Here is a 13,934-nt window from a genome sequence, read left to right as displayed (position 1 = left end):
TGTACAAAATATATAGCAATCTTTTTTCCAAAGGATTAAAGAAGGATAACAAGAATCTCCACAGACTCCTGCATTCTCGTGAATGAGGTCAAGAGGGCTTTATATGCCTTCTGCAACATTTATGTAATGCAAGTTCTGGGCCGTCAGTTAATAGTCCACCATTTTGAATCTCCATCAAGAATGGTTAAATTTCACTGACAGATCCTAGGGCATCACATACTTGGCAGCCTTAACCTGATAGCACTGTTTACATTTTCCACAGTAGCAACATAGAAACTGTCCAGATTAGATACTAGCACTGGTATATAAAAAGTTGTGGTACTTGATATCCCGCTCCTTCTTTTCCTGCCTCTTTGTTTTCGTTGCAGACAACTTTGGTATGAGGAAGAAATATCTGAAAATGAGCATGAGATGGTCCTGTTGGATATGTAAAATCAACTTAAGTGGAAGTTTTATGTTTTCAATTTCAAACCTATGTCCTTGACATGTTGAGTATAATCATTATGTTTGAACATTTGTCTAAAATGTGTCACCTAAAATCAGAGTGATATCCACATACATGAACAATCTGTCTCATTGCAGCTACTTTAATGTAAACTCCATCAACTTATCAAAAGTACCAGACTGAATGGCGTACATATATGGGCTTCATACAATCTGTCACGAGTACTTAAAATATAGTTTTGGATTGTCATTATTCAGCATGATTTTTCAGTAGTTGGATGCTGGGCTATAATATCAAACTAACAAGAATATATTAGTACATCCAGTAAAGAACATTTGCTTTATTAATCACGGGTCACTTATATATATATTGATGATGAGTGATCATTGTGCTTCACAGATACCCATCTGTTTCAATACATCTATTGGAAACTCTCTGTGAAATTTATTAAGATTCTGTTGACCTTTTACGTTCATATTGTCAGCAAAGTTCTTATTAAGCAAACTTGAGTGTTAGATTCTATCACTCGTGTTTCACTCAACATAACAATAACCATTCAAGCTTGATTTTGAATAGCTTTCAGCGCATAGTTATATATCAACTCCACCCAAGCAACTGCAGCTACTTTATTTCTGAACGAAAAGTCATTTCCTTGTGCATTAGCTCTATCCCTGCACCACATCACAGAGCACACTGTATACATTCAGAGGTGCTAAAACCTCCTGTTCTGCACTTACACATGCAGTCTGTTGCTTCTGGAACACCACTTATACATTCAAGCCTAATTCACACTTCATTAACTAGCAATAGCGATGGTAGCCATGACATGCCATTGACTTCCTTACATTTTTTGTGGTGTTACCTAGAATAATAAATGTGTTACCAACCCTGTTGAAAAACAAGATATGGTAATCCTGCATCCAATGACTTGCTAAACTAAAAATGACACAATGGTTCCATCCCTCGCATTCTATGCATTTGTATAAAGACTTCTGTTACTGAAAATGTGCCAAAGCCAAGAAAACTGGGCCAGAATAGTTCTGTTTTTCTGTAGAGAAATATGGCGTCTGCATTTTGATACATAGTTTGCATGCGGTAATGGAGGTTTGGTCAATGTTTCGTCTTGTGTATTTTTCTTGGGTCTTGTTTGGAACAGTATTTGCCACTAAAGACACCGTTTTGGCTTGATTTTGTGCTCTACAGTCCGGTTTGATGTAATTACTTCAAGTAATGTAGGTGCAGTAATAGCCTTCAGAAATGTTTTGTCCCTTTAATCTATGTGGTGCCATAGGGGTTCTCTCAGGAACCTATGAATGAACTTGTTAATGAGAATTTCTCCATGATCTGCAATTAGTGCACTTAATTACTTCTCCTCGTGCAATCATTGCAGATAACCTCCATAAATGTCAAAGTTCTAGTGAGCTCCATGAGAACAAGTATTGAAATCATCTCTGTAAGGTAGTCTGTTTTCCATTATGTCAAACTGATAAAATTTGACTATGATCTTTTTTAATTCACTAAGCTTCACCGCTGTTAACTATTCTGTAGGTCTGAGTGTTGAGATAATCAAATTCGACATCATAATTTGTATTGGCAACAAAATAAACAAATACAGTAGTGCATATGGATATGTATCATCACCTACATCAGTCTCACCAGTTTGAAGATTTCTGGCTGTTCCAAGGTTCTTCAGCCTTGACATGAAATGATGGCCATTCCATCTTGTGGTTGTGCAGCTCTTTCTGAGAGGTAACATTTGCTGCGTATGCCCAAAGCCTCCTACAAGCCCCAAAAAATAATATCCAGCACTGTACTTGGCCCAGGTTTGGATCATGATCTCACTTCAGGTGTTTTGTACTCCTCACAAACATATGTTCTATGAAGTTTTAGATCAGAAATAAATGTTTCATTATTAAAACACTACGAAATAAAGAGCTATGATAGAGAAGAGAAACATGAAAAAAAAAGAATCATGTTTAATATAACCTAAAAATTCATGAAAACAAATTCATGACATTAGCTCCAAAAATGTTCTGCATAACTTAGTCTATGGTAGTCAAGTGTACTGTTCCTTGAAGATAAGTTATAAATTCTGCCAATGACAAAATATTTTAAACTGGGTGTTCTGCAAAGAATAAATCAAACTCAAATCAGTAAAATAAACTCTCAAGAAGATGCGTAAAGTTTTAAATGCAAGTTATTGCGTTAAATACAAAATTATTTGTTACTGGGGGTTATATGTTTTCTGGACTGGTAAGAGAGACACTTGCACCATGCAAGAGAGACAGGGATTCTGTCTCATTCCAACGTTTGACAGTAAAAAATATCGCTTTATAGCGTTTCCCACAAGCTCAGTTTCCTATTTTGAAAATCATTCCCACTTTGCATACAAAGGAATATAATCTTCCTGCTTATACAGACCCGAGAACAGTTTGGATTATTTCAGTCAACGCACTAGCTGAACTAATAGAATAATCCAAAAGACAAGTATAAGCTGTAAAATGAATGACTCCTGTGATATTTACTCTTCCAAAATGTGAGTTAGTGCAAATTAAAGCTAGATACGTTCCATTCAAAGTAAAGACTAATAACGAAGCGCCTAACGAAAATGTTGGAACATTCTACTTGAATATAAATGAATAAATATATCCATTACATTTCTAATTATAAAATGGTAACATGCTAAAATTCCAATGTTTCATGGTATCATTATCAATTTAAAACGAGTTTGATGAATATGTTAATAAATAAGTAAAATGTTTTTATTAAATGTAAAGTTAGTCACATATTAATATACCATAGTATGATTGTAAGTTTTATTCACCTATGTTAAATTTAATTAAATAAGGTTGCAATATAAGAAATATTCAAAGAAATATGTATATGTAATAAAGCATAATAATTCAATTAAGCTATTTATTTCTGATTTATAAATATATATATATATATAACACAACTTGTTGGTTAGAATTATAATTAAACGAATTGATTAATCTATTATAAACCACCAATAGGATAAGCTGATGATTAAAAATAGTCATATATATATATATATATATATACTATCAAAAAATAAGTTTTTAAACTGCATTTATTTAGACCATAATAGGTGATACAAAGTGATTTTTGGAAATACAAATATGTCACTTGTCTATAATTATCCGATTGGGAACGAAATTCCAGTAAGTTGTTCGACAATATATTCTCTTAGATAAGACATCATTTTTCCGACTAAAAACCCGTTGATTAGCTTTATTATTCCTGTCATGAGGTATTGAAGAATCCAGGTCAACGGTCCGAGACCAGAAAGATCAAACCAGATCGTACTCATATTGATCACATCCAGCGCATCTAGCTCTGGACTTGCAGACTTTTCGTTGGACTGTTTGACTTTGAAGAAAAAATCCAGTCTCTCAACACTTCCAATCCCTTGAATTGTCGGACCGAAACTCATAAACTTGGCATGCCCTGAACAGAATGTAAGAATTAATAAATATCACCTGTTAATAGACGCTAAGTACAATGTAAATATAATATTCCAAAATATAATTTCAATTTGAGCAAAGATTAAAATACATATTCAAAGTTAACCTATTTTAAAGTAATTTTGTTTTCTATCAATAAAATTAACTATAAAGTTATCATGTACAGTTGAAACTAAGATTAATATAAGGAATTTAAGGATTCCAAGTCTGAATTAACAGACATATTTAAAAGACTAATATACACCCCACAACTAAAATTGATATGAATTTCAAACTTAAGATAAAATACGTTTATTCAACACTAAAATTATAACATTTTTAATCTTCTAATCAAAGATAGCCCCCCAGTGGCACAGTGGTATGTCTGCGGGGTTCGATACCTTTGGTGGGCAGAGAATATTGTGTAGCTTTCTGCTTAATTACAAACATACAAAACAAATCAATGATAAATATACACCTTGAAAGTTAAGATCCATATACTCATTTAAAACTAAGATTATTACACACTCATAAGTCAGTATTGTAGACACATTTGGCGAAATATTATCAGTTTATTCCACCTGAAGGTCAACTGGTCAATCAGTGATTCGATTTCCTTTAGTCAACAAGATGCAGATAGCCATTACGTATTTTTGAATTAAGATACACAATATTACTTTATGCCAGCATAGCCTAAACTGGAAATGGTTTATATTAAAGAAGAACTGGTTTAGATAAAATAAAAAATATAGCATGTATTACATTATAGTCCTGATGGCAACAATATCGAAAGTTGAAAATCTCAAACAATAAGAAAAATATTAGAAAATTTCATGTATGTAAAGAATTTGTATTTGTTACTCACGACAAAGCTAATTGCCGCCGTTCCCAATTTTGAACTACTGACCAGAGGAAAATGGACAGCCATCAGCACCATACTATCATTTATTACCGATGATGCTGGTTAATAGTCTATTGGTTTACAGCACAATTTCTACCGAAAGACGCTTTTTAAAAATACACTAAAGTCAATATTGATCCCTCCTCCGAGCCCTTTGGGGTTTTTCCAAAGTTCAACAACTGTGCATGAAGTACGACTTCCGATAGTTTGTTTCTGCAACCTAAAAGTTTTTGCTTGTTTGTTTTTAATTTTGAGTAAAACTACTCGAGGGCTATCTACGTTAGCCGTTCCTAAATTTGAAGTGGTAGGCTAGATGGAAGGCAGCTAGTTCACACCACTCACCTTCAACTCTTGAGCTACTCTTTACCAACGAATAGGGGGATTGATCTTCATACTATAAAGAATCACCATTTTAATTGCATCATACAGAGAAAATATTGTGCTAACTTGGACCTATGGCTGGATGATTTGTCTCGATGGAACCGATTAGTTTCTGTCCTTCAGTCAGTAGTTCTAAATTAGTGTGGATCGTTTAACCTATGTTTTGTATAATGTACCTTTAAATTAAAAATAACAAACAAAATGAAAAACAAAGGATTTCAGTTTTAGGCTTCTATCGTTGAGACTTAGTAATTAATGTAGATAATCTTACTATAAATATTATCCATTACGTGCATGTGTATATTAGCATCCACCACCAACGTTGGCTGGCACCAGTACAATAATTTTTTGTATGAGAACTGAAAACTGTGTACCTGGGTTATTTTGCTTTAGAATTTTAGCACAAGAAGGGGGATAAGACACTCTTAAATATGGCACATTTCCGCTTCTTTATATACTTTTGGTTTGAATTTAAAGGCGCAAGTACATAATCAGTTAAATGAATCAATTAATACTTTCCACAAAACAGAGTATGCAATTAGCATCTAATGATGTCATTAGAGATTTAATAACAAATAAAAGAAGGAAGGGGAACATTGTTCTTCATACAATTTTTGCTTACTTAATGGCTACCTTAAGCTAGTACATATAATGGATATTTTTTGTAACGAATGAATATATTTGATTATTTTTTGCTTCATTAACGTATGACTAAAATTTATTAAATAATTTGTACAAACAATATTAATATATTACCTTTCCTGTTTACATATGGGCGTGTATTGGTATTGTGGTAATTTCTGAATATCGAAGTAAGGGTTCAATACCACAAGATATTCTCAGACTTCAAAATATTGGTTAGTTATAAGAGTAACAGTCAATCCTTTAGGCAGCCTTATGATACACCAGATAGTTTTTGTTTATTTGTCAAATTAATGTTCAATATCTGGTTGATCGGCTTCGTCAGGTACGCGGCTTAAACACATTGCATAATGTAATGACTAAGTCTTGAGGTTAGAAGCCAACATTTTGTTATTGAGACAATCCACGATCACTATTGAATGTAGAATTAATTTTTTCACTAAATAATGACACCGTATTTTTTTAAAATATGAGCACTTATCTATTGTTCGTCTGTGGATGTGTACATAATGTTCTACTGAGACGTCTGTTTAAAGAGATGTTCACGATCTATATAACGGCACCAACTTCACCTTTTTTTGCATGCAGAATTAAGAATTTGCAACTCTAGCACACTGCGGTCCGAACCTTTGACCTAGCAATCAGAAGTCCAGCATGCTAACCATTATATCACATCCACTGATATTTATTGAAAAAGTGTTAAAAAGTTTCCTTTATTTTAAAATTGTTTTACGTAAAAGTTTAATAGGCTTAATAGCATAAAAAATCTGTCTCCCTCTCTCTCTATTTCGGGTCCGCCCTTGAAACAGCCATAAGTCTTCGGATTTACAACGCGAAAATCAGGGGTACGATTTCCCTCGGTGGACACAGCAGATAACCTAATGTGGTTTTGCTACAGAAAAAATACACACACACTCTCTTTTTGAAATTTTTGTTGTTGTTGTTGTTGTTTAACAGTGCTTACCAGTATATGAAATCTTTAAGTTTCTCAGTCCAAGATTAGCAGCAACCATCAAAGTGTCATTACTGGCATCCAGTTCACAGTCTCCGGTTCTATGATAAATTTCTTCCTCTGATAAAGGGGGAACTAAATAATGCTTTGAGGGGAGTCATTAATCGTGAGCTTTTAAAACTTCCCATCAAAGCCATTATACCAGGCAGTTCAGCCAATGAGTACGTTGATCAAATTTTGGATAACGTTAAAGAACAAATCAAGCATTATGAAATGGACCCAATGCCCCTACCGGAATACTACTCGAACTTTTCGAAAACAGTTCTGTTTGTCACTGTTTATGGAGAGGCAAAGCTTTACGATGGTTTGTTGAGTGGGATCTCCTCCATGTATCTAAAATTCTCAATATTTTAAACAGAGAAACTGAAGCCCAACGAACCTAACAGCCTGTGGGATCTTCTGAGGAGCGATGATATTCTTGAAAAGATTTCACTGGATGACTACATAAGGAATATATTGGAGAATTTTCGGGAAGATATGAGAACTGGCATTGATAGTCTAAAAATCCCGATATTAGATCCATTAAGCCTCCCAGAGGCTGTGATTAACGTCAGCGAAGACATTGCCAAAGTCAAAACCGTTTTTCAAAACTTAGTCATTAAAGGAATGTCTTACTTCTATCTGGAGCAACTGGCCACTAGTCTTAAGTATTTAAGCCTTAGCTTCTCAATAACACTTGAAGATTTAGTTGCTTCTGGGTATTATGATTTAGATGGCTTAATTATTAGCTTCATTCCACTTCGGGGAAATGGGTCGTGCATGGTGCAAGTCAAGAACGTGACTCTTTCGGCTACTGCATCCCTGGAAACCACTGAAAACGGCAAGCTACAACTGGCTAACGATTTTGATGTCCTCGTCTACTTCGATTCTGTTCAGCTGGATTTTGAGAACCTACTGGGAGGAGGAAAGTGGACAGAGGTTATACAAAAAGTTGTAAACAAGATGGCTAACTCACTCTTTGAGGATGCTTCTTACAAAAACGATACCATATTAACAAGGATAAAGCGTGCTTAACGCGATTCAACATAATATATGTTTTGGTTTTAATAATATTCACGTTTTGGCAAGGAAAAGAAATCATAAATAAATAATTTGTTTGTAATTGTGGTTTGATGTTCTTATAGGTTGTTTATTAGGACATATCTATATGAAATAATTTTTCGTTAATATTACTCACTTTAAACTGTTCAAAAATAAGCATTTTTTTTTTACTTTTGTGGAGTACGTCTGTACAAACTATATTATATATATATGTGTGTGTGTGTGTGTGTGTATGAGTGTGTAACATAATTTTCATGAATTAAAAACAGTAGATAGAAGTGGCATTTGTTTCTTTTAGTTTAATTTAGCAGATAATTTTATATGGAAGGTTGTTATACTACATAGCTAAGCCAGGATAAAAATGCATTCTAATCCTACTAACATAGGAAACCTGAATATTAATAGGTTATATGTCTTCACGTATCAACCCTTCTGTAAACTGGACGAGTGTGTGTTCGCTTTCTTTGTCAGAAGACTCTTTTCTCTATACTTTTGTGGCATTGAAAGGTTTAATAGAAAGAGAAGTAATAAATATGACCATCAGAGGGATAGATAATTTAACGCCCTCTGTGAATCAGTCTTCACAGAAACTTATACAATCATATAACACATAGTAGCTAAATTTATATCGTTCAGTGCATTGTTGCCTGATGAAGGCTCCGATAAGAGGGCCGAAAGCTCGAAAATAAAAGTATTTTAAAATTAGAAAAAAATTCGTGTTTAATTCTAGATACTAAATTATTCTTTAAAATTAATTACCATTGAACAATTTAGATAAATATATTTGATATCTAAGATCCTAACTGTATTAGAACCATGCGGATACTCTTCTAGTAACACCACCGTATTGATAAGCAAACAAAAACGACCAAAGTGAGGCCCTACCTGTGTTAAAACCAAGTGGATGGGCTTTTAGTAATACTACCACGTTGACAACCAGACAAAAGCAAATCAGTTTTATGGGCATGGCTTGTGGGCTTTTGGTACAAACTGAAAGAAGAAAAGAAATTGTTAATCAAAAGTAAGCCAATATAAAGATGATTCATGTACTTGAAATACTGTAGTAAAATAAAGTTGATACTTGTGAATTATTTTTATGTAATACACGCAAAAAAAGGTGAAATATTTGCCTTGAAGAGTGGAATAATTGCATTATAAGAATAGATAATTTTACCCGAATATTACGAATACGAAAATACAAGTAAGAAAAGCTCTTCATACTCATAAACAAAACTGCATTGTTAAAGTAAAACGGTAAGAACATTAAAACATAATGCGTGAATAGATGTACTCCTATACAAACCTTAATATGCTGTAACGAGAACATATTTTACAACGTTATTTCGCAGGAGTTAAATAATGTATGCATTCATGTAACATGTTGTACATGGATAGAAAGAGAAACATTTATTATATCAATATCATACTATAAAGAAATACTTGCTTACAAATATTAGAAAAGTAAACAAAAAAACCTGAGAAATATATGATTTTTGTATAGAAATAACAGCTCAATATGAAATTGGAAGAAAATAAAAAACATACCATTAAATAATGGCTAGTTTCTCTCTCATTGGAATAAAATAAAAACATGCCATTAAATAATGGCTAGTTTCTCTCTCATTGGAATAAAATAAAAACATGCCATTAAATAATGGCTAGTTTCTCTCTCATTGGAATAAAATAAAAACATACCATTAAACAATGGCTCGTTTCTCTCTCATTGGAATAAAATAAAAACATACCATTAAACAATGGCTAGTTTCTCTCTCATTGGAATAAAATAAAAACATACCATTAAACAATGGCTAGTTTCTCTCTCATTGGAATAAAATAAAAACATACCATTAAACAATGGCTAGTTTCTCTCCCGAAGTAGCTTTAGACTAGTCAGAACGAAAGAAAAATGCATTAAGTCACTGTCACTGTTCCCAAGGTGTATCTAGTTTCCATGAGAAAATTCACAGTTGGTTACTAAAGTATAGTGATAAAGAATCCCCACTCTCTGCATATTCTATGTACTTCTTGTCTAGAATAAAAGCTAACACACACTGGAAATTTATTTGCACTATAATGGTATTTGTGAAGCACTATTATAAACATGTGTAAAATATTAGTAATCGTTTTTGTTAACTGCTGCCATTTATTAGTGTTTTCGTAAAACTACTGTTAACAATACTTCAGTTAATGGTGTTAATAACTTCAGGTTTTCATACTGATATCAAGAAGTGGTTGCACTGCAACGCTAAAATTAAAAACAAAGTATGGAGTTTATAAATATAATAACTGATATTTCACCAGGTCATATAACTTAATAATTCGATTTGACAGAAATTTTATTCTAAAAGAATATTGTTTAGCCAAAGGTTTTCACAACTTAACTGATTATTTTAACTTAGCGAAATCGGTCCTTCATTTGAAAGCCATTATTGTTTCTTTCAGCTCAGTTACTATGTAGTTAAGCCACATACATGTAGCTTTTATACTCCAAAAGCTCTAGTTAAAATAATATAGACTTCTGAATGCCTATAACGCAAAAAAAAAAACGAGTTTCGATAACTGTGGTAGGCAAGTACAGCATTGTACTAAACGGCAAACAATTTGTTAAAATGCATGGGTACAATTGATAAAATAAAACACAAAACCTGAACTTCAAGCATTGCACCATATTGTAACTAACATAAAAAACCTTAACGATCTACGTTGTACCATATTGTAACGAAAAAAAATTGAAATAAAGAGAACCTTAGCGATTCGCGTTATACCATATTGTAACTAACAAAAACATAAGTGTCTACATCGTATTGCCTCTTAAGAAATTCATAAATCAATAAGTTTAAGGATTGATACAATGACATCTCAAAAATCCGAATAAGACAAACTTATTCACCTGATCACCGCAACAACAGAGATCCGAGGAAATACGTTTTCCTGAAATCACCAAAGTAAACAATATAGTCCACATTATTTCTATATAGTTTTAATCAAATACTGGATCACAAAAAATCTGGAAGTATATTTACTTCACATGAACAGTCATAAAATAACCTCACGTTCAGGGAAATGTCAGATACAATATAACAAACAAACGTACAAACAATATGAAGTTTTCTTTCTGGTCTGGAACTCCTTGATATCTTATCGAGGGTTCTCGATGAGCGAGTTAATTACGAGTTGATACAGGTACGATTCGCTTAAGGGGGGAAGCTAGCTAGCTTTGTCCTCCGTTATTTACCAGACACGCTCGCCGATATTTTTCCACCGGTGGCTTTCCGTAAAAATACTAATGTCCGATGAGAATCCACTGAAGTTAAATAATTTGTAATGTTCGAACTTTGAAAAAGTTCCTCGTCAAATATTTGAAGTTTTCCGATTGGTAAGAGTTATAACAATCACAGTTATAGCTTCCGAAGTAGGCCAGGCATGGCCAGGTGGTTAGGGAGCTCGACTCGCAATCTGCGGGTTCGAATCTCCGTCACACACTGTTTCAGCCGTGGAGGCGTTATAATGTGACGGTCAATCCCACTATTCGTTGGTAAAAGAGTAGCCCAAGAGTTGGTGGTGAGTGGTGATGACTAACTGCCTTCCCTCTAGTCTTACACTGCTAAATTAGGGACAGCAAGCGCAGATAGCTCTCGTATAGCTTTGCGCGAAATTCATAAAAAACAAACAAACTATTTCTGTTTATTTCTTTTTTCTCCATCTCTTCATCATAGCTGTATGACAAATTTTATCCGAGCAGGCTTATTTGTTCATCAACCACATCTTTAGTGCACACGAACCAAACTTTTATATGAAGGATTACTTTTCATGTGTTGTAGAATACACTTACAGGTTGTTTTCATATAAAATAAGAAATATATTACAAAATATATAAATGTATTCTTAAGTTGTTGCCAAAAACCAAAAATATTTTCGAGAGTACAACTGCACCCTATATCTCAGAAATCAAGAAGTACACAAACCGTTCGGTGTTACCACTGATGTTCAAGGTATCCTAGCTATCATTACCAGCAGCCCAGCTGCATATGTTCTGGGGTATCTAACCATCAGTCACGGTCTTAACTGCAGAAACTTAGTGAATTTCAAACTGCCTGAGTGCAAAAATATACCATCTATTCTCGAGGTAGCTCAGAAGGTAATAAGTGCAAATCCCTATTGGTTCTACAACCATCCTGTCTTCAGAAACTTGTATGTCACGCTCAGCCATAACAAATTTGTGATCAGTGTTGTCTTCTCTGAAATTCATACTAGCAAGTTATCTGCTCAGGTATTGTCCTCTCTTCTCCTGAATTACCATAAACAATGAGAGATGGTTCAGCATTATTTTACTATCGTTGGTCAGAGTAATACTGGTGAGCATCTTCTGCAAACTCAACTCATTCACTCACTGCTTCCTACTCTAACTAGTGACTGAGACATTTGTCTTCAACACTGAAGATGATTTCAGTTTATCAAAAAAATGTTTCTCTCACTTTCACTCACCACACAACTGTTGTATCTTATACTTTGATCTTATCTTATCTTAGATTGAATCATTACAACACAAATTAAGTTTCAATAGATCCAGATCTAAGTAGATTATTTGCTGTTGGGGTACAACAAATCCATACCAAGTCTCCTGTCTTGAACCGATATTTTTTAACTGTCTTATCATATGTCCTCCTCTCTTTCTTGGCTACCTTTCTCATTTCATAATGTAGAAATTCATGTGCATAAACTAATCCAACTCTTGGTCACTCCATATATTTTTACAGCTTTATCTATCATTCTGGCAGGCCACATGAGGTCTATGTGACAGAAGCTGTGGTAGAGAACACTTGTTTTCCATTACACCATTATAGTGGAAATGATAATCTCAGTTGCACAACCTAAGTTTACAAATCTAGAAAGCATACACTTCAAAGTTCAAACTATTAACTAGGTAACAACAACATAAGTGTTATTTCATTCCGATCCTGGAGGGTCCGGCGGGCTGGTAGAGGGTTAGACCCTCTCGAAAAAAGAAAAATGGGTAAAATGAATAATAGATGGGCAAGTGTGCAAGTCAGAACATGAGGCAGAAAATGGAGAAAACGCAATATTTGCAGATGGAGGAGACAATCCGGAGAAGCATGGGTGAACACTAACCAGTCCACATCACATAATGGAGACTGTGTGGGAACTGGCAACAGATATATCGAGCATTATGAATCAGGATAGATAAATGGGGGAAGAGGGGACATCAGCATCTCGACGTGGTCGGGATTGTCAGCTGGGAGGGACATGACATAGAGGTTCAGTAGGTGATCAGCTGGTGCAAAAATGCTTCTCAGTGTTGGCGAGAACATCGGAGAAGATGAGATTGTGGTCACGAAAACATTTATTAACATAGCGAGTGCGAAGCTGTCGAAGGTGTAATAGAATGTGAGGATAAAGGTCGAAAGTGGAACTTAGGGAGTTTGACGCCAAAGGCGAGCCAGAGGGCATGGCGCTCCAAAACCTGGAGACGAGAGTAGAAGGTCAGAGAAGCAGATATCCACGCTGTATGTCCATAGGTTAAGCAGGGTCTGATAAATGTCTTGTATGTGTTTAGCAGAAGGGGAGGGTTCAGACCCCAGAAGATACCAGTGAGAGAACAGAGGAGACGAAGACGTCGAGTAACCTAAGGAGAAAGGTCAGATAGGTATGGCTTCCAAGTAAGATGCTTATCAAAGACAATGCCTAGATAGGTCAGGGAGTCGGAAGGGAGGATATGCAGTTTGTGGAGTAAACCTTGATGCCAAGCTGAGTCAAAAGCACGCCGGAAATCAAACAGGAGCATGCAGGAGGGCCTTCGAGTGTTGAAATGATTGGAAAGTGAATCAGACAATTTGAGAAGTTGATCTAAAGTAGAAAGGCGTGGGTGAAACCCCGCTTGTGTATGAGGCAGCAGGTTGTGAGCAGCTATGTATTGATGAAGATGGGCAACTAGGATGTGTTCAAAGGTTTTACTGAAAACACTAGTGAGGCTGATAGGACGATAAGAATTAATATCAGAGGCAGGTTTACCCGGTTTCAGAAAAAGAA

The 13,934-nt window shown here is 34.7% G+C and overlaps 2 protein-coding genes across 2 annotated transcripts; one reads left to right on the top strand and one right to left on the bottom strand.

Moving 5' to 3' along the window:
• Nucleotides 1–3,518: 3,518 nt before the first annotated feature.
• LOC111083415 lies at nucleotides 3,519–6,897 on the bottom strand. Its single transcript, XM_022379924.1, has 2 exons — nucleotides 6,798–6,897; nucleotides 3,519–3,913 (listed from the first exon to the last, which is right to left on the bottom strand). Exons 1-2 carry the CDS (start codon nucleotides 6,844–6,846, stop codon nucleotides 3,603–3,605), a joined length of 360 nt encoding a protein of 119 aa, XP_022235632.1. The 5' UTR covers nucleotides 6,847–6,897; the 3' UTR covers nucleotides 3,519–3,602.
• Nucleotides 6,898–7,198: 301 nt separating this feature from the next.
• LOC111083414 lies at nucleotides 7,199–7,859 on the top strand. The gene has a single exon (XM_022379923.1). It carries the CDS (start codon nucleotides 7,323–7,325, stop codon nucleotides 7,857–7,859), a length of 537 nt encoding a protein of 178 aa, XP_022235631.1. The 5' UTR covers nucleotides 7,199–7,322.
• Nucleotides 7,860–13,934: the final 6,075 nt, after the last annotated feature.

The sequence above is a fragment of the Limulus polyphemus genome, unplaced genomic scaffold, assembly GCF_000517525.1.
Source record: "Limulus polyphemus unplaced genomic scaffold, Limulus_polyphemus-2.1.2 Scaffold9421, whole genome shotgun sequence".
Lineage (NCBI taxonomy): Eukaryota > Metazoa > Arthropoda > Merostomata > Xiphosura > Limulidae > Limulus > Limulus polyphemus.
The sequence above is the reverse complement of the archived record's forward strand: the minus strand, read 5'-3'. Positions and strand labels throughout refer to the sequence as shown.

Bases quoted from the DNA above. Each gene is read 5' to 3' on its own strand.
- LOC111083415 (XM_022379924.1), bottom strand. From the start codon at position 6,846: ATGGTTGCTGCTAATCTTGGACTGAGAAACTTAAAGATTTCATATACT. The intron at 3,914-6,797 runs GTAAGCACTGTT...CATTCTGTTCAG, and splicing joins CTTAAAGATTTCATATACTG to GGCATGCCAAGTTTATGAGT.
- LOC111083414 (XM_022379923.1), top strand. From the start codon at position 7,323: ATGAGAACTGGCATTGATAGTCTAAAAATCCCGATATTAGATCCATTA.